At 42.3% G+C, this 20,780-nt stretch overlaps 2 protein-coding genes across 2 annotated transcripts in view; one reads left to right on the plus strand and one right to left on the minus strand.

Annotated features, from left to right (window-relative positions):
• PHKA2 (phosphorylase kinase regulatory subunit alpha 2) overlaps positions 1 to 8,032 on the plus strand; it is a 44,889-nt gene extending 36,857 nt beyond the window's left edge. The window contains exons 29-31 of the mRNA XM_015636262.2: positions 976 to 1,029; positions 2,396 to 2,596; positions 3,118 to 8,032. Of these exons, the coding sequence (XP_015491748.1) occupies positions 976 to 1,029; positions 2,396 to 2,596; positions 3,118 to 3,291 (429 nt within the window). The 3' untranslated portion in view covers positions 3,292 to 8,032. The remainder of the gene's footprint in view (positions 1 to 975; positions 1,030 to 2,395; positions 2,597 to 3,117) is intronic.
• Positions 8,033 to 8,489: 457 nt separating this feature from the next.
• Positions 8,490 to 20,780, minus strand: part of PPEF1 (protein phosphatase with EF-hand domain 1) — a 34,954-nt gene continuing 22,663 nt past the window's right edge. Inside the window, exons 8-17 of the mRNA XM_033512422.1 lie at positions 19,718 to 19,884; positions 18,110 to 18,146; positions 17,525 to 17,674; positions 15,209 to 15,409; positions 13,721 to 13,906; positions 12,967 to 13,109; positions 12,223 to 12,329; positions 11,105 to 11,268; positions 10,180 to 10,264; positions 8,490 to 9,735 (exon numbers count right to left, since the gene is read on the minus strand). Coding sequence (XP_033368313.1) covers positions 9,542 to 9,735; positions 10,180 to 10,264; positions 11,105 to 11,268; positions 12,223 to 12,329; positions 12,967 to 13,109; positions 13,721 to 13,906; positions 15,209 to 15,409; positions 17,525 to 17,674; positions 18,110 to 18,146; positions 19,718 to 19,884 — 1,434 coding nt within the window. The 3' untranslated portion in view covers positions 8,490 to 9,541. The remainder of the gene's footprint in view (positions 9,736 to 10,179; positions 10,265 to 11,104; positions 11,269 to 12,222; positions 12,330 to 12,966; positions 13,110 to 13,720; positions 13,907 to 15,208; positions 15,410 to 17,524; positions 17,675 to 18,109; positions 18,147 to 19,717; positions 19,885 to 20,780) is intronic.

Consider the following 20,780-nt stretch of genomic DNA (forward strand, 5'->3'; position numbering starts at 1 on the left):
ATTGCAAATTTTAACTTTTTTCAAAGTGATTATGCACCTGTTTTTCTCCTTTGCAGGATGCAGGCCAGCATTTGGCACCTTGCAGCACTGAGCTGTTCATGCTTGCTTAGTTGGGAAAAGAGTGCATAACCACTTTAGGCTGGTTTGTCCTTCTAAAATCCCTTACACTGGAGCTGTTACTGTTGCTGTCAGCCAAGACAAATCATATATGACCTCTTGGCTATTTACTAATAGGATCTTCCAGCAGAGTGAGCAATATCTCTGACCTAATGTAATGGCTGGGAGTAATTGTATGTTTTTTTCTGGCTGTTAAAATGAATTGTGCTTGTCTTCAATATTTCATTCTTAAAATCTCTTTGGACTAATCATAAAATCTGTCTCCTCTTCTTGGTGTGTTTCTATTCTGAACCTCACATACCCAGATATGTCACTCCTTAACCTGCCTTTTCACCACTTAGGTTTTGTCACTGTTGTCTTTATACCACTTGTTATTTCTCTCCCCCAGTGGTTGACGTCCTGAGGTGTGGTGTCCTGGATCTGAAACACATAACTAAATGTTGTTCTAGCGACAATGGAAAAAGATTCTTGCTTTTGTGGTCTGTGGTCTTGCTTTTGTGTTACCTTTTATTTCCAAATCCCTTCCAGCAAAATGCTCCCATCGATTTGTTTCCCTCTTTTTTGTGCCTTTGCTGTAGTGGCTCCTGAAGTGCTGTGCTTCGTTAGCTGGGCTGGAGCACAGCATGCTCTGGTGTGTCATGTCAGGCTATTTCTAATCTTTGCCAGTTACATAATAACTTCTTCAGGAAGGATAAAATAATTTTTGAACAGGGCTCTTTTTGTGTCATTTGGGGGTTTTTGCTTTGTTTTTGTTTTTTTTTTCCCTAACTGAAAGTTGTTACATACTGGCTGAGAACAGAGAACCCTCAGATTGACTTGCAAGAACTGTAATTTCTGTTCACTCTTGAAATGTTTCAGTGCCATGGTCTGTCCATTGATGGGTATGTCCTTCCTTCTTCAACCACCAGAGAGGTACAGTAAAATGCCTGTGATTTTCTAGCCACATGTCAGAGTATTTGGTTTGACAGTGTAAGGTGCAGCAGAGCCTCTGTTACGAGCCATAGTTTTACTTTTAGAACATCTGGACCTTCCCCCAGCACCTCTGCCAGTTTCCCTGGCTCTGTGCAGGTGAATTCTTGCCAGGCAGGCCTGGGAGGAGGCTTGTGACAGGTTTCCCCGTTGCTGAGCCTGCCTTCTGCACACTCTCACTGTCCCCCTGTGCCCACTGGAAGGTTCCAGAGAGGGTGGATGTCAGCAGCCCTTTGGGGGGAAGGTGAGGCAGCACACACTTGTTGGAATAAAGCAAACACATTGCTTGCCACTTTATTTTTTTAATATGCTGGAAGAGCAGGCAGTGTATTTTGGCTTTACAGTCTCAAAAGTAAATGCCAGTTAAAGATGATTGTTTCTAACCAGAGCTTTGGGTCTTTAAATCTATATTTTCTAGCATTATTTTCTTAGCTGGATTCTGTCTTTAGGTACTCCTGCAAATTTTGAATTCACATCTATAAAACAAAGTCTTGTGAGCAGTAATCTATCAATGCAAGAGTGGTGCTTGTGTGCCCAAGACTGTTTTCCTGACTCTTTCCCTCAGATTTGTCTCTGGCTTCCTTCTTTTCTGAGGAACTGTGGTAACAGCTGAAGAGAGGAGCTGGTATTTTCTGCCAAATTTAAATGTTGGGGTTTGTGGCTTTTTTTTCAGAAAGGAGAGCTTTATCTATCCCTATTGTGTAGATAAAGATATTTCTATTTTTATCTTGGCAGACCTGGACAGTACCTAATTTTGCTGTTTAAAGCAATTGAATTAAATAAGCACAAGCTTCCTAAGGCAGGATAACATCCACAGAGCTGTGCCAGTGCAAATTAAGCTGCTCTGCAAATAGAATAGTGATATACCTGCATGACAAAGCTCAGGGGTTATTTAAAAATCGCCCCCTTAAGCAGGTGGTTGTTTCAAAAACTCTGCAGTGGGTTTGGCTTTGCAACTCACCTGCAATGCCAGAAAGATATGTACAACGCAGAGTGCAAGATCACAGCCTGAGGAGCAAGGAGTTAATGTGCCAGCTAAGCCTCAGCAGCACTGTGTGTAAGTGAGATGTGTGTGTGATGGGTTGCAGGGCTGGAGCAGGCTTCTGGACGTTGTGTAACTGTTTGCAGAATCAGGTCTGGCAGCACGAAAACTTTCTGTAAGTGCTAAAGCTGCACAAACATTTCGTTCGCTTCAGTCAGTCTGCCCCCATGTGCGGAGAGGAGCATATGTTTCAGTGCTTGCAGGATGTGAGGAGCTAGTCTTTTGGATTTGTCAGTTTGTCTTTCCATTTCCACTCAAACTTGCCAGATGACCCCGTGCGAAATCAAGTTTGCAGTGCACGTGGAGTCGGTGCTGAACCACATCCCGCAGCCCGAGTACAGGCAGCTCCTGGTGGAAGCTATTCTCGTCCTGACGTTCCTCTCCGACATCGAGGTGAACAGCATCGGGGGCATCATCCACGTGGACAGAATCGTGCACATGGCCAATGACCTGTTTCTGCAGGAGCTGGTGAGCTCAAAGGGCAGTGGGGGGAAGCTTCCTCCTTTCAAAATTATCCCCTGCTGTTTTTTTAATGTGTATGATGAAATTGATTTTGTCCCGGCTCTTTTTCCTACCAAGACAGACCAAATCCCTTACGTATCTTCTGGAAATATGTTTGGGAAAACTAATGTAAGAATCGTGGGAGATTTAAAGGGAATAAAATTGTAGTGGCTAACAAGTTCTTAAGTACAAGGGTAGATGGAAGCGAAGTTCTGCTTTATCAAGGCATTACTATTACCAATATTTGAGTAATCCCACCCATTCCCCCCAAAGGACAAAAATCCAGGAAGTTATATGTTCTTCATTTACTTGCACAGATCCAACTAAGTCATGTGGGCGCTATAGTAATCCTGATTAAGGTTTTCATGGGGGGAAGGAGAATTGCTTTCAGTATTCAGCACAAATAAAAAATCATAATGTGGTGTTTTTTTCCAATAAATAAGCATGCATGCCTAACTTGCTCTACTTCTTTGCTTGTGTTTTTACAGAAATCATTTGGAGCTACTGGTAGTATCTTGGAGAAAGACCCAGCTACAGGAATTTGCCACTATTTTTATGACAGTGCTCCCAGCGGAGCCTATGGCACCATGACTTACCTAACAAAAGCCATAATTATTTATTTACATGATTTCCTGCCCAGCACAGGCTGTGCAATGCAGTAAGTGACGCCTCACACAGGAGGGAAGGCTCAGAGGCTCTTCCCCCTTGAGCTCCCTGTCACAAACCCCTTGGCTGGTTGCTGCCTGTGTGTGTGCCACGCACTCCCTCAGCATTTGCCACTGTTGGGGATGCTCTGTGCACACCTACTGGGGACAGGGAGCTGGAATTTGGCCTGGTTTTAGGAGAGTGTGCAAGAAATAACAAATAATGAGGCATATTCTGCCCAAAGTGCATAAATGTAATTCGTATTAAATTAGCAAGAATTATACAGCTCTGGCAAGGGGAAAACAGATTACTCTGTGGAGATCAAAAGGCATAATAAAACGAGGGAGCTGCATCTTGGGCATAGAGTCTCACAAATAAGGGAAGTGATGGAATTCATTAATTTTTATCCTGCTGTGTGTAAATGTACATCATTGTGAATCACTAATGCACAGTGTGAAACATCCAGGGAAATGTAAATTAGAGGATTAAGAATAACTTGAAATAATGTGGTGATATTTCTAATACACTTTTATCCTGATTCTCCTCATTTGCACCTAGTCAGTGCAGGGCTAATGCCAGTAGGGACAAACATCCTACAATATCCACTGATTTGGGAGGATAGCCTCTGTCAGGAAGCCACATCTGTCTGTAATCTGAATAACTTCCTTCCCTGCACCCCCAAGACTTTGGAGGCAAAATCTCAGGACTCCAGCTTCTCCAGTGTGACAGACAGTTTTATGCCTGTAATCCTTTCCTCTGAATGGAGCAAGATAAACCTCTTCCACTTGAGCACCCTTTCCAAGTCTCCTGATCATTTCCCTCGCAAACAGCCTCAGAGTTAAGAATAGCATAATTGTGGCTTTTCCAGTGTAGCGTGAGTTTATGGAAGGCTTTGATGTTTCTCTTTTGGGTTTTTTTTTATTATTTCTTGGTTTTTCTTTCTTTTCTTTTATTTTTTCTTTTTTTTCCCCTTTACCATTTTTTATTTTTCTTCTTTTTAGTTTGAAGTAACACTGGTCTCATGTAATTAGGTGTTGGGCTGACTGGAAGTCTTCCTGCAGACAGTTCCCAGGTTAATGCTGTCAATTGGAAGCTCTTGAGGTGCTGCAGGGAGTAGGTGCATCCTGCATGGAAATGACTCCAGGGCCATTTAAACTAAAAACAGAGGTAGGCAGCTCTGGAGAGGAAAACTCTGCCTTACCCCAGGCACTGTCTGTGGTTTTCCTTGTGCCTGTGCTGCTGGCTTTGCCACCAGCCATATGTCAACATCTGGCTAACAGCTTAGGAAAGTGGCAGTAGCTTCAGCATCCCATGACCACAGTCAGGGTCCCTCAGTAGCACAGCTGCCATGTGAGCAGAAAGGATCAGAGCAATTCTGTCTTGCCAGGTAGAGGGGAAAAGAGCAGATAGGCCTGTAAAAATAATTACTTACTATAATATTATTATTATAATTAATTACTTATGAGATATATAAACCTGATAAGCTGTTTCTGTGAGCCTCTCCTCCACTCTTTAAAAAGAAAACTGTGCCATTTGTATAGGATTTGATTTTTTTTTTTTTTTTTGTGTGTGTGTAACAATAGTGTGTGGTGCTTTTCAGAGTGAGGTTTTTGTTTCCAGTAGAAGTAATGTCCTATCTCCCTTGCCAGCCCTCTTGGTCTCAGGAGGTCTGAGCTCCAAAGGCATGACACCCTGCCTGCTGTCCCTCTGCAGCCACTGCTGCTGTAGCAGTATCTGGGAACTGACTCAGTATGAGTGTAGGTGTGTGAGGCCTAAAAATGAGGTGATTTAATGTTTTTTCACAGACCAGAGTTTGGTAGACCAGGAGCCCTGTGTTAACCACCATGGGAACCGTGGGCCTGTGCAGGGGCCAGTATAAAGTGACAGTTCAGGTACAATTAGCACTTGGGTGTGGAAGTTATTTTATTGGCATGGTGCCTGTTTTGCAAGGGTTTGCCTTCGTTATTGTTTGGTTTGGGTTTTTTAACTTTTTGTATGTATTGTGAGAGCTCACTTGGCTTGTTTCCCAGTAAAAGGAAGTAAAATCCTTTGTCTAGTTTAAGCAGATGTGACAGTGCAGAGCATAAGCACAAGAGCAAGATAATGGTTTTTATTCTACCCATTATCATACAAAAAACAGTAGCAGTTATTTTTGCTTTTCTTCTTGAATTCTAGATTGAGAGAGATGCCAAGATGACTTTTTGCTTAGACTTCTAATTTTAATTTTTTTACCTACTGTGTGAATTTGTTTTCAGAAACAAGAAGACTGATGTTGGTTTTCCATGCAGCTGCATTGAAGTTTAAAGCAATGAAATGTATGTCCTAACATACCTGGACAACTCTTAACACTTCTTTGTTTTTAAATGGGACTGTCATTGGTGTCTTTAATATCAAATTCACCATATGATCTAGGTTATGGTATATTCAGGATGATCAGAATGAATTACCACATGGAATGCCAGCAGTTGGAAAGTATTTATGTGGTAATTTGAAGAGTTTTGGTACCTGGTGGTGAAGGATGGTACTCAAAACACAAGGCCAGTGAAAGGCAAACATGTTACTTGCAGGGTCAGGCACAGCTGCACCTTGCTGCTGTGTTACAGCTCAGACTGAAGAACCATTGCAATTGGAGAGTTGCCTTGGAGTGCAAACCCAATTATGCAAATAAGGTTTTACACAGACCCCTTGCTTTGCTGAGGCTCCCCTATGTGTGTGAGGCTGCTGCAAAGCAGAGCTGGCACTGCCAGTGGCCAGGGTGTACTCCCAGATATAATACAGGACAACTTTGCAGTTTGTGCAGGGCTGAGCTAATTGGCAAAGGCTCTCCTTGGCTTTGCAGCCTCCCTGAGGAGCCAGCAAAGGATGACACTGCCAGATCCCAGTCCCTGGAAACTCATTTATGGAAAGAAGGCAAAGGTGAACAGACCTGTCCTGTGCCACAGAAACAGAAAAGGGCATTAGTGAATTAAAATAGACTGACTCAAGAGCTGCTCATGCCAGCCTGATGGGCCCTGCTACCCCTAGCAGTTCGCAGCTGTGGGGTCAGGAGCACCTCTGCAGTGCTGGGGGCAGCCAGGGGTGCCCAGAGACAGGCTGGGGCTGGGGGGAGGAACTGGCAGAATAAGGATCTGTGTCCAGCTCAGAGCTCATACCACATGCTGGCCCCAACCCTGCTCCCCCAGGCCATCGTCCCCCTGCTCATGCTGTTGTCTTCTCCCTGCTGCCAATGGGGATGTGGACTTGTCAAACTACACAGATCAAAAGCACCATTGATCTCCCTCAGCTGCTGGTCCCACAGGTAACTGAAAACTGAATGGGTGGAGTACAAAGTTTGTCTGGCTTCTCTCCTGCTGATTGTAGTCTCCTTTCTCAGGGAGTCTTCCTTGTTCCTGCAAGGTGCAGGTGAACCACACAGTCCTTAGCTGCCCTGCAAAGGGGCAGTCACTTTCTGTGGGGTAATGAAACACCTGGCTTGTCCCATGTGGGTATGGAACACTGCAGGAATGTGTCACCCTCTGGCAGTAGCCAGGGCCTTCAGTGAAGCAGGAGCTCGAGGCAGTCCAAGTCCAATCCTGGGCACTTCTTGGACTGGTTGGCAGGTAGGAGCAGAGTTGCTCAGAAAGCAGGAGAGAGATGCTACCAGTGGTGGCATCTGTAGCTGTAGGGTGAGAGCTTGGCACTCATCTGCTGATGGCTGATTCAGGCACTGTTTAAGGGACCAGTCACATCTGGTGATGTGACTTAGCAGCACATTAAGTAGATGCTGCATAGAATCATGACTGAAAAAAAGGGATTGAGGATGGTGGTTATAGAATAAGAGCTTCAGCTCAGTTTGGATATAAGTACAAGCAGCAGGGCTTTTTCCCACTCCCAGTTTCAGTCAAGTGGCATTTATTCCCAACATTAGAAGTTTCACAGTTACACCCCCTGCCACCCCCCTTCTGTCAGGGGTCACGGGGCTCTTTGTGCTACCAGCAGCTGACAGGACAGTGCTTTCTTTTTTTGGCTCAATGATTCAGCTCCTCTCATACCTCAGTTCTGCATCCCCAAAAGGCTCTCACTGCCTGCCCAGTGAAGCTGTGCTGAGACTGTACCTTGGCATCCCCTCTCAGGAATTGATCCCTTGAAGCCAGTCCCCTTTGTGCCAGGATCAGGAATGTGGGGGGGACATCACACTGGAGGCTGCCAGCCATCCTTCAGAGCTCCTGTGTCTTGCTGTACAGCCTGGCTTTGTCCTGTTTACTGGGGCAGGTTGCAAAGGGGGACTGCAGAGCTGCAGTGTCCATTTCCACCTTGTCACTTCACACCCACCGCATGGAAGCCAGCAGTGGGAAGCAAGATCCCACCACACTCAGTGGTGTTTGGCCATTGTAAGTGGAGCCTTTTTGTCAGGTGGGATTGATCATCACAGTGCATAGATCAGAATAACTGCATGCTAAAAATATACATTATGTATTACCAATGCCATTAAAGTTTTACTGTAAATTTTGTTTGTACTATTAAAGATTTTTCTTTCCCCTCCCCCAAGGCAGTAGAAATAAGTGTGTGTGTGTCTATTCATTCATCTGTCAAGTTACACAGTACTTCTGGAAAAGTGTTCTGTATTTAATAGTAGAAAATAAGATTTAAGAGAGACAGCAATGCCTTAAGCTTGGGCTGCTGTTACATTCTGGGATGATAAACTTAGAATGATGCTTTTTTTGTACTTGTTTTGTATTTGTTTTGTAACACTTCTATTAAATGAAATGAGCTGCTTTACTTAGCTCATCTTTGGCTATTAAAATTTAAAGAGAGACTAGGTTGGAACTTTTTCCTACCCAAAAAGCACTTTATGTGCATTGGATTTACTGAGGCTGAATGAGGTAATAATTACCAAAAAGCTCCTCACCTGATGTTGCTTTCATCATGTAAGATGCAAGAGAATTAGGTCCAGATTTCCTGACTTCTCCCCCTTGGGCATTGACAGGGTGGTACTGTCAGGAATGGGAATATTGACTTGCAGTCAGGGAAAGGAGACAGGAATGTGAGTGCAACAGTCTTCCATCTTGCTGCCTTCCAGAATATTTAGATTTTGTAGTATCAAAATGCATTTACTCTTGTATTCTTACTCATCTCTGTTTTTAAGGAACCCAGTTCATCTTCAGGAAGAGTTTTCTGTGGTGATGGGAGCAGGGTACCAAAACACAGGTGAAGAGACACCCCACTTAGGCATTGCTCAGAAAGCTAAAGCTTTATTGTGTGATCTATCATGTGTTACATTAACATGCTGTGGATTTAGCCTTCATTAAGGTGACGAGTTACTACGGAATCACCGAATCCCAGAATGGGTCATGTTGGAAGAGACCACCAAGTGAATCATCTGGTCCAACCTCCTTACTCAGACAGGGTCATCCCATAGCACACAGCACAAGACTACATCCAGATGGTTCTTGACTATCTCCAGTAGGGAGACACCACAGCCTCTCTGGGCATTCTGTTCCAGTGCTCGGTCACTGCACAGTAAAGAAGTTCTTCCTCATGTTCAGAACCAGTCATGTTCCTGTGCATCACTTTCTGCCCATTGCCTCTTGTCCTATTGCTCAGCACCACGGTGAAGAGCCTGTCTCCATCTCAGAAACAGTTATTGTTTCATAGCTCCAAATCCTCACAAATGTGGGGAAAAGTAACCAGAGGCAAGAGGAAGTCTAGTGCAAGTATAAACACCTTTGAACCACGATCCTCTAAGTTATGTCTGTAAACTTTTGGAAGGATAAGAGATTGACCTGGAATGATTTAATTCCTCTGCATCTTGCAAATAAACTCAGAACTACCCATTTTAACCAGATGCTTCTTCCCTGTTTTTCTCTCCTGCAATGGACACCCCACAGCCAGCCTCTCTTGTGCCTGTTCCATCACCAGGGTAGGTCTGATATGTTCCTTGTGGTTATCAATGCTCTTGGCTGTCACTAAGGTCTGCTGACAGACACATACCAAAGTCTCCCTTCCTACACAGCTCTAGGCATGACCTTGGCAATGTTCAGGGATTAGATTGATGGGGGAGATGCCACCAAGAAGAGGGGATGAATTGTAAGGTTCTGGCAGTGTGTGGCAGTGACACAGTAATACTGTAAGTGTAGGTTTTCATCTCTTCTGTCCCATTATTAGCAGGTACAGATCATCCAGGAAGGGCTAAATAAAGGCTTGCACAGTGACCCTATTGAGCAGCCCTTTTATGACTAATGACAGCAAGCTGAGCTTCCAAGACAACTCACAAGAACTTCTGCCTTTTCATGAGGTTGCCTTTTTCTCAAGTCTGTGAACAACGTGAAAGGCCTCCAAAAATTCATTGAAGTCAATGTGGCCATCTTTGTTGTAGTCTATGCTGAGGACTAACTTGTCAATGGAGTCATCCTGTACGTCAATGCCCAGGTGAGAAGTGAAGAGTCTCCATGTCTGGCTGAATTCCTCAAGAGAAATCAAACCTAAAGAAGACAGACAATAGGTTGTTTTTTGCAGCGTTGTTTCCCCTTCCTGCATAAACACACACATGTGCACACTCCTTCATTGCAAGAAAGTTACCTGCCTACCATGGTGGGGTAGTGCTTTCATGACTGAAGCACATTTTAACTTTAGGTAATGACTGAATGTTTTTGACAGTGGAATTGAGAAAGACTGGAAGGGAGAAAAAGCCCCCAAAAGAGTGAAGCCAATACTGGAACTGGGGTATGTAAGAATCTTGTTAGGCTCTGTGCACTGTCCCTTATATGGTTGCAGCCTGACTGCTTAAAATAGTTTCCACTAAACTGGAGAAATGACATCACCTCTGGTTCCTCTATATTTAGAAGCCTTAAGGAGGAAACACAGTGAGGAAAAGATAACTGGTAAAGACTCCCTAGAACTGACACAGTGAAGTTACCTAGACTTACCTGAGTGATCTTTGTCAATGATGTTAAAGATGATCTCCAGATCCTTTCTGTATCTGCACAGTGTTTCCGCCAAAGCTGGCTGAGCCTGGATTTGAAATCGTGTACAAGAAACTATTCAGAGCTCGGTTTAATTTAACCAACAGAATATCTACTATCCATTTTCCATTTTTCCAGTTTAACTTGTTAAATGTTAAAAAAAAATCTTTATGCTTGAGTTCTCTGGAATGGCAGTTCTGTGTCTTGCCCTGAGGAATAATCAGATAAATCCATCAATTTCAGGTGCAGGGCAAGGGGAAAAGGAGCCCTTCACACCTCATACCTTCAGTAATTATTTGTGGAAATAATCTTGGATAATCTAGGGAAGATGGTGCAGACCATGTGCTCATACAAAGCACTCACTGTTCAGATGTGAACGGATCCTCCTATTTAGGAAAATTATGGTGATACCTCCATACCGAAACACTGTGCAGCCATTTGGTAACAACTGGGCTCTGTAGAAGTGCCCTCAAAATACCATTATAAACATCTAAAGGTCCATCTAAAAATGTGACTTTCTCCCACAGGGGCCTGAACTGCCTCTGGAGCTTGTTTGAAAAGCTCATTTAAAAGAGTAAGGGTTGATTGCTCTGGGCAGGATTTGTCACATCTCCTCAGCTCTGTTATCTAAACGCCCTCAACAGCCAACAGAAAGTAAGAAGCAGTTCTAGCATGTGATTCATCCAACCTATTTTAAGCATCTACCTTAGCAGGGAATGATTATTTGTACCCTAGCAGTGCTCATTTTCCTTCAGTGACTATAAAAGGGAGCTCAGCAACTAGCTCAGATGTAGATGTCTACTTGATGGGCCAAACCACTGTCTTGTGCTTCAGTTTGCACTAAAAGTTGTTCCTCCAAGAATCACAAGGGAAGTGTTTTCCTCTTTACCTCTTTTATAGATTGACCCATTTTCAAATCATAAAAACATGACATGAAGTCAACTTTTCCATCTGGGTTTATCTGTGCTAACTGAGACCGCAGCATCCTCCAGGGCAGTTCCAGCTGTAGGACAGACTCCATCGCTGCAGCCCAGTCGTTGACAGAAATCCTGCCTGCCAGAAGGGATCAGGTCATGGTTAAAAGTACAGGACACAGCACACATCAGTCACCAGCACAAAGGGTTACAAAACACAAGGATTTTCTCTGAACCCTGAGGTAAAAGCCCTCATAACAAAGGAGCAGTGGGGTTGGACTAGGAATTTCCACAGGTCCCTTCCAGCCACAAAGTTGTGATGCTGTTATGATATTCAGCATGTTTTAACACTTTTTGAGAAAGCCAGATTATGCCATGAAGAGTACTTCAGGTTTCAGCTGAACTGCAATTAGAGGGACATGTGGCTGAAAACTCAACCAGACAGAAATATGTGAAACAGCTGTTCAGTGGCCAAAGGAACAACATCATGTTATTGAGTGCCCTTGTAAGGACACAGTCAAGTGAGAAGCCATCACAAGGAAAAGTTGTGTTTGTGGCAGAAATCAGCTTCTTGCTTCTACATAAAAGGTTCATCTTTTAACTTAGCACTGGCTTTTCTTTATCTGAGGGGTGAGTGTGTGTCTGCTGGAGGCATAGGTAGGAAACTTTCCTTAGATACCACCCATACTCAGGAGATCCATTCCCCCCTGCCCCCCCCTTCCCTGAGATCCCAGTTCCCCATCTCACACATTCTGAAGACACTGCTACATGAAGGTGCTGCATTTGAGCTTCTGGAACTGGATTTGCCTACCCAAACTCTCTACCCAACAGCATTTCATTATTAGCCCATGCCTTTCAGTTCTCTTTTTCCCTCTTCAAGCTTCATCCCCTGAAGTCATCTGGGGCTAAGCTCTTCCCAACGCCTATCCTCCTCTGTGGTCATGAAGAACAAGGTCAACCAGCCTTGCTGCCTTCAGCCTGACACTGGCAGGCAGGCAGGACTCCTCTCCATGGGGTTTGTCCCCTCTGCCCCCCCCCACACATGGAAGCTGTTTTCCCCATGGTGGCAACTGGACTGGAGAGGAAGTAGTACCTGTGCCATTGACGTCATATTGTGCAAAAGCACTGGTGAGTTCAGACCTGTGAGCATAAATCTTCTCTCGTAAGCACTTTAAGGCAGATGATTCAATTGTACCTACCCTAGGAGGAAAAAAATCAGCAATTAAAGAATTAAAATCCTCTAGCATTTTATGATTTTCAACATTCATTATAAAATTCTTATATCCTTTAACATGTAGTATGTTTAGGGTCTAGTATGTTTAAGTAGGATGACCCAAAACACACTCAGGGTCAGAGGAGGAAAAAACCTCAAACCAAGTAAAACCAACAATGCTCCATAAGAGTGATCTGAGTTTATGGGATAATTGAGTTTATGCAGGTAATTCTAAGCTGCTTTCCTTTAGTAATCTGACCACACTATTAGGCATGGCAAAGCTGTCATGATAAACTTTTGTGACTCAGTTAATAACAGGATTTGTCCAGATTAATACTGCAGCCTTAAAGCAGACAGGTGCAGGCCATTTATGAGTCCCTAACAATTGTCTGTTATAACTGCTTACCTCAGCTAATTACCTTTGGGAGTTTCTCAGGAAACCAAGTTAAGCACTTTGAACATGTTTTGTCTACTGTATTAATTTTAAAATTGTAAAATAGAAAACCAGTGAGAATCAAGGAAAATGGATGCCCATTCAGTTACTCAATCAAGCTCTGAATTTGTGGCAGGTACACACACATTTGAGTTGAGTCCACACTCACTGCATGCAACACACAGTTTTACCTCTCCTGGAGATTCTGCCTGCGTGTGAACTTGCTGACCTGGTACTGCACAAACCGAGGGGTCAGCTCGGGATTCAGCTTGATGTAAGCGCCCCGGTTACTGCCCTCTTCATAATAGTTAGAGGCAGAGAATATGGTGATAACCTGACATAGGAAACAAAGAAACTGGATTGGCTGGAACAGCTCTCCTTATTTCTGAAACTGCTCTGAGAAAAAATTCCAGGTTACAAAAGTATGTGTCTACATATAAAACTGTATCATTCACCAAATTGCTCTTGCCTTTTGAGTCAGAGCTCTGGGCCTTTATTTTTGACCTGTCAGACTTCAGAGAGCAGTGAGATATAACATGCTGTTTCACAGAACCTCTTTCTACAAGACACCTGGTTTTCAGGATTATTGTTGGCTCCCAATACAGCATCTTAGAAAGCAGGGCCAGAAGAGAAATCAGTAAGTTAAAAGTTTCTAGAGCCTTAGAGCAACTCTTGATCTGTATTTAGACACAACTCTTGTCAAGCATTTTGCTGATGTCCATTTGTTTCCATGTAAGTCATAAACTGGTCCCCACTCCCTAAAGCTGTAAAGGACTTTGTTACTCAGAAATCTCTAATTTGTTCTAACATCTATCTAGGAAAAAGTTCCCCCAAACCCAGTTTAACAAAGTGACTCTCTTTTTTTAAAATAAATTTTGCACAGAGATCTGTGGATATTCCTGTGAAATTCACAGGAGAATTCTGCTTTACATGGAGGCATCTTACCTTCCCATCATGACTGATCTCATAACCTTCTGGCTTAAATTCATGAGACCTGATGAGCATCTTCAGATTATACCTCTCAAAGAGCTTGGCAGTGACATCAGGACCAAAGTAACAGCCTCCTCCTCGACACTTGTTTGGTGTACAGCCATTCTGGCTTCTTGGATCACTCCACAGAATGTCAAGGATCTATAAACAGCAAACTGAAGCAAGTGAGGACTGGTAGAAGTGGAAGACTGACAGGCTATGTCCGTCTAAAGTCCTGGCCACAGCAAAAGCCCCAGAGTACAGGAAGAAAACACATCTGAGCTAACACGTAGGTCTTGGGGATTTTCCTTCCTTTCAGGAGCGTATTCTTTTGGGCTGAGACTTTTGTTAAACTTTTTAAGAAACATCTAGATTTTGGATGAACTTTTTTGTTTCAGAAGAAATACAATTTCAGCAGTGTACCTCCTTCCACAGCTGAGGTTTTCAGACTTGGGAAGGTGCATCAGGAACAGTACCTGGGCTATTTCAAGAACAAAAGCTGCCTTCTTCACATGTAGGTAGGAGAAACAATTTCTAATTCCCAGCACAAACTGGATATCCACATTGGTCAGTGGCTTTACCTAAGTTTGGGAGTACCTGCTCTACACATGACAAGAATTGCCTTTGGCTTTATTGTCTTCAGTTAGCTCATGTTTTAAACCAACATTTTACATATTAGCATTTTAGCAGAGTTCAGATATGAAGATGAATTATCATGGTTAAATTCTAGTCAGTAGCAAACATTACTCAAAATGTGTTTGTTTAAACTTTTCCGGGCAATGTTTGCACTAACACATTCAGCTCCATGTTTAGTGGATGCTTGATTAGCTGGGGGAGTGTCAGATTTGGGGGGAAAAGAGGAGCCTTGCTTGTGCCCATTACATTAGTTTGTAGGTCAGAGAGGTATCATGGGAAATCAGATTTTCAGAGAAATTAAGCTTTACAAATTGTCATGATTTATTAAATGACAGCATAACAAAAACTCTATATTGGCTCTGATATTCAGGATGAAATAAATAGCCAGAGGATAAAAAGTTCCCACTTCTGCCTGTAGGTCTCAGGAGCTGGGTTGCTGTTCTGGGCTATATAAGCATTCATCTGCCAAAAGCACAGCCAAAAAAAAGTTTTATTTCACCAACAATTGCAGTCTGACCTGTTTAAACTGACAACCATTTATGTACCAATAATCCACATGAGGGCAAGCAAACCTATTTCCTACTGAGCAGTTTTCTCCTCCTAATAGCTAAGAAAATACTGGGTGAATTTTACTTGCAAGGTATTAAATCCCAAGCCTTTATTACCAGGTCTCCAAAAACACTAATAGGTATCTAATATACTCCTTAGAATGACTGTTTTCCTATTAAGAGACATTGCCTCAGACTCATAAACACAGTGCCTGAACAGAATACCTGCTGAGTTTGTGTGTGAGAGGTTTGGTATCAGTGTGTCTTTGGTTTCACCTACTTGTTTCCATTCCTTCAGGGTGGGGTCTGGAGGCAAATTTGAGCCTGAAGGCTCAGTGAAGCCCGATGAAGAGATGTGTTGCGTCTTCCCTGCAGCATGCTGGTTGACAATATGTTTGCTGGGTTTGGCTGTGGAAATTCTCTTCTTTGTTTGGTCCTGTCTGTCTCTCACTGACTTTGGTGGCCGCATCAAAGATTTCAACTTTAAAAAAAAAAAAAAGTTACTCTCACAACAACAAAAGTTGATACAGAGCTGTTGCAATCCACATCACCTCATGTTTCCTGTACTCAGGAAAACTGCTTGAGAGTTCAACTAATGTTAACTCTCATAATGTTCTGAATTCACATGTTTGGGAGAAGCTGCAGCTATTTGGCACGTGCAGAAATTTCGTTTTACCCATCAGTAACCAGGCTCTTCAGAGCTGCTTTCATATTCTTATCCAGACAAACACACTCCTTCCAAACACAGGCTATTCTTAAGATCTCACTATAGAGCAAGTAGGGCCTGGGCTCAGGAAGACACTTCAGTGCCCAGCTTGCCTAGAAACAAAATATACATTCATATTGTACTGAAGGAGAAACTCCATTCACTTCTGCTCTGACTTTTACCATACCATTAGATTAATTTGGCTAAATTAAATGGAATAGCAGGAAGTCAATAGTGAAACTGATGAAATATTACATCAAGCCTTATACTGTTAAATCAAACTCCTCCAACATGCATGGGCATTTGCTTTTGTAGAGAGGTGCACTATGGTTCCATGAATCACCATTAACATGGATTCTTCTCCAGGGAATGTCTTCCAAAACAAACCCCAAAACCAAACCAACTGACCCAAAAAACCCAAAGCAAAACAAAAAACCCAAGATCAAAAAAACACCCACAAATAAAACATACACAGTCCACTGACCCCCAGATTTTACTTTTTAACAAAGGACTAATTCTAAACAAAATGCACAACACGGGGTTATTCACCAGTGTCCTGACCAGTATTTCAAACCTGTCAGCTGCCAGCTGTACCAATTAAAATACATAATTTGGCCTTGAGTGACACTGCCCTGGGTTGTGGCCCACACATGTCTCATTAGCAACACTCTCCTATGGCAGCAACTTTGACCTATTAATTCTGCATTTCACAGATACTGCATCAGAAACATGCAGAACTGAGCCCTGGTGAAAGCATGGGCAGAACTCAGCTCACAGTTAGGACAACTCTGTCTGTAGTTAGGCACCCAGCTTTAGTGCACAGTGGTGCAGCCAACAGAGCTGAGACTCCAGTGATGAGAAGTGCTCATGCCCTTTTTCATATCTTTAAAAAAGAGACACAACTGACTGTCCTGCAAAGCATTTATTTCTGCTTTAGAAAATATAAGGATGACAAAAATAGCTCTAGATTCCACAGACATTGATGACAAGGTACACTAAGTTGCTCAAACACTAGTCTCCTATGCCATCTGAGATGCTCCACTATGTCTGTGAATTACTGTGAGGGGGGCACACAAATCTGGCCTAAAGGGGACTGGTGGGGGGGGGCTACAGAGAAGACTTTCTTTGGAGGCAGGAAAAGGCCAGAGGGAACATCTCTAGCCAATGGGGCACTTCCTTGAACAGCACTGGAGATTTGTACCTAAGTAACGATCTCCACCAGGTCTCCTGGATCTCCATTGACTATAAGGAGTCTCAGCACCCTGATCACAAGCAGACATCTTGATTTAGGTGTCCAAATCAAGACCAAATACCACACCATTTTCCACTGATTTGAAAGATCTGTGTTTGCTAATCACTTCAGAAAAAAACATTAACATTTCTGTCTTAAAAATCCCTGAAAAGCAGTAGATTCTGTTTTATCAAGGCCAGCTCTTGAATTCTGATCCTTCTGGAAAGGCCCTCCCACGTGTACAACACTCAGCTGCTGTGAAGGGAGCGCCTCACAGGTGGAGAACTTCCCCCACACAACAGATGGCAGAAGCACAGCCCCAGGAAAAAAGGCAGTGCTGGAAATACATGTCTAAAGTGTTTAAAGGAAATGCCCAAGAATCAAGCCCGATTTCTGGCTAATGTGTCATTGCTGCAGGAGGAGGCATCTAAAGTGGCTTTAGCTATTTTAAGCTCAAAAGACCCAGACAATTGGCTCTCAACATCTACTGCAACCTTCCTTCCTAAGCCCAGATTTTGAAGAAAAATTGAACTATTATTTTTCTTACATGCCTTATATTGCTGCCATGTCTTTTCTTAATGTAAATTACCTGATCCTAGCATTTGTACTGCAAAATTTTAAAAAGAAAACATTACCTTCACATGAATATGATCTCTTACCTTATTTCTCTCAAGTGCATTCAAGAAATCCAAATCTGTGGTGTCTGAAATGCCCCCATGTAGGATAAGAACTTTGCTATCAATTATAGTTGCAAGGGGAAGCCAGCTAAAAACATCTCGCAGAAGACACAAAATCTGTTTCCAATGGTCCTGTAAAATACACTCTTATATGAGATCCTATTTCTGGTAGAATCTGTTGCTTCTAAGCTCAAGGTTTTGCTGAAGCATCTGGTACAGTTTATATGAACAGTTTTGTTCAGGTGATACCCTGAACTGCAACCCTAACAAACATGTTTTGACATTTACTTTAGGGCCATTTGATTGTCTCTGCAGCAAAGAAAAACTTTTTCTTTTGTGTTCTTGATATGGATGTCATTTATCCTGTAAATCTCTGGGCATAAGAGACTAGCACTTAAAATTGTTTCATCAGTTATTCCACTGGTAGGCCAAAATAATTTCACCTGTATCACTAAAGTAATTCTCTGCTACACCTAAATAAACTGGTTTGAAGTTTTCTTGTAAACATAGGTTTCATTTTACATGTGCAAGACTACAAAAAAAATATAGGGGAAGGAGGAATCTTACCTTGTACTTCTTCGAAACTTCTTTTGTGAAACCGTATCTGAAAAAAGGACAGCATCATGAACTGGTTTTCAGTATGCCCCTTCTGCATGATTTCCTGTGCTATGGTGTTTTCCTGGAGTTTTCTAGCCCCTTTTTTTCACCTGCCATTCCATCTCACCTCAGCTGAAATATGCTTTCCTCCCCTCTGTCTTGAGCATTGAGTTAAACTGGTTTCTTGTATATAACAGAGGTTGGGAACAGAATCCAGCTCAAGAATTATTAAGAGGCCTTTTTGCCAGCTCTTTTAGATACCAGAGAGAAATTCCAAAGTAACCTGATGATGGGCAAAGATTCCCACAAAACCTTCAGAGAGTTTCTGTCTTAAATATCATATCATCATAGAATCATATCATAGGATGGTTTGGGTTGGAAGGGGCCTTAAAGATTATCTCATTCCAACTCCCTGCCATGGGCAGGAACACCTTCCCCTAGATCAGATTGCTCAGAGCTTCATCCAAATGTTATGTCTTTTCCCCCACAAGGGGCAAGAATTTTGATACCTCATTCCTTTAACACCAAGATATGCTTCATCAAGGGCATTTGCACAACACTCAGCTTTTAAATTTACCAATTGAAATTTGGTAAATTAGCAGTGCAGCACTGCTAATCAAAATGCACAGCAAAGAGTGATAGACAGGAATACATCTGTGCACTCCATACCATCACTTAGTTAATATTTTCTGCTATTTTGGGGAGGAATTTTCCTGCCTTGTAGATTAAGTAACTGATCTTGGTTTAGGTTTGTTGGTTTCAGGGTGTTTTCAATTAAGTGCTGAAAAAGTAACTATCATGTGGAACTGGTTCTCTTTTGTGGATCATTAGTAGGACTTGCCTGTGGGCCTCTGACCCAGGTACTAACACAGAGGACTGTGTTAAAACAGGAACACATCCTGTGTGCACACTTCAAATGATCCAAGGGGAATGGCAGGTTATCCACCAGTCAGTCAGCCAAAGACTTTCTGGGGCAGCTTAGAATTGTAAGGAGAAGGACTGATGACTTCTCACATCTCTGAGATGCTTTTTTGTCTCCAAGCCACACTTTGACTACAGCCACAGCCTCCAGCTGTGCTCAACCCCTTGGCTGCACTGCACAGCTGAGTGCAAATATTTGTGTTAGAAAACAGGATGTCAGCTTTTCTGCACTGACACCTCCACATAATGAAGCTCCTCTGAGTGGAAGTTAGGATATTTACCTGCCCCTCGTGTTAGAGAACTGAAATCTTAGTTCAAAGTTAACTAAAATATCAGATTTTTCTAAATATGTGCTTTAACTAAAGTATCATCCTTCCATCAATCCTTCCCCAGTTTTGATACTCTGGAAGCTGCACTAAGCCCTCTGACTTCAATGGATTATGATTAGATGAAGGACAAGACATGACTCCTGTTCAAATGTCTGTGTGTAGTGAGGATGTTCCTTCCCCACACATACGCTGAAAAGGCAAAAGTACACGACTACTTAATAGAACATTATTTCTGTTCTAGGGTGTCACAGTGGATTAAGTAGCACTCAAAAGCTCAAATATTTCCAGTGATAGCCCAGGTATTACCTGCCCCACTCCCAAAATCTACCTCAGGTTCATGATGTAGTCTTCATGGTTTCCTCTATTCAAGTGTAAATCATTGGGGTAGATAAGAAGAAATGCAAATAGGATTATAAGTATTTCCATAGAATTTTTCCCTCTGTCGACAAAATCTCCATTAAAGACATAGCGGTTTTGTTCTGAAGGCAGACCATTCTGCAGAAATCAAAAAAGGGGCATTTAGAGAGGCTGCTATGCTACTGTAATAAAGGAAATAGCATTTTAATGAGATCCCATTACTAGACATTCTCAAAAAAATCCTGCATAATACAGAGATCTAAAATGCAGCATTTTTTTATTTCCACTGCTTAGAATAAAAACCTTCATGTCAGACAACCCAAGCCATTAGAGAAAAGAGGACTTCTCTGGCTGTTCTTACAATGCCAACTCTAATCCTTTCCTCTACCTATTATATTTAATCAAAAGGGACCAAAAGGAACATCAGTCTTGTAGTAAAATATACATTCTTGTTAATGCAACTGTTACCAGGAAAAAGTACACTTGCAAACAGAAGGAAGTCATTCAGTTTGAATGGAAGAAATACACGAAATACATGAAAATACAAGAAATACATGAAAAATTATCTTCTGATAAGTTTGAATGGATTTAATATATTTACATTGTTTGCAGTGTATGCTTCCAAAACTCCTGAGAAGGACTATAGTCCAGAGGATAAAAAAATCTCAAGACAGAACATTGAAGATTTTGATTTTAGTTGCTTTCATCCTGAAAACACTACTTGAATTTTACTATTGAGAGCCAAGATACACTTGAAAGCTCACAAACCTGAGAGGTTGTATATACAGGGATTTTTTCCCTTATATTTTTCTGAAGATACAGAGAAATGCTTTGTTATAGTGACTTAGTAAAAACAAGTATTTTGAACCGATGGTATGTTTTATTAGATTAATTAACAACACATCAATGGGTGCCATCAGCTTACAGAACATATAGCACCACCTATATGTAGCTTCATCATTTCCAGTCAGGAGAATCAGAAATAGTATTTCAACTTTCACTTGCCAGAAAAGGGAAGCCTCTGTTTTCTCAAT

Source organism: Parus major, chromosome 1 (assembly GCF_001522545.3).
Source record: "Parus major isolate Abel chromosome 1, Parus_major1.1, whole genome shotgun sequence".
Classification (NCBI taxonomy): Eukaryota; Metazoa; Chordata; class Aves; order Passeriformes; family Paridae; genus Parus; species Parus major.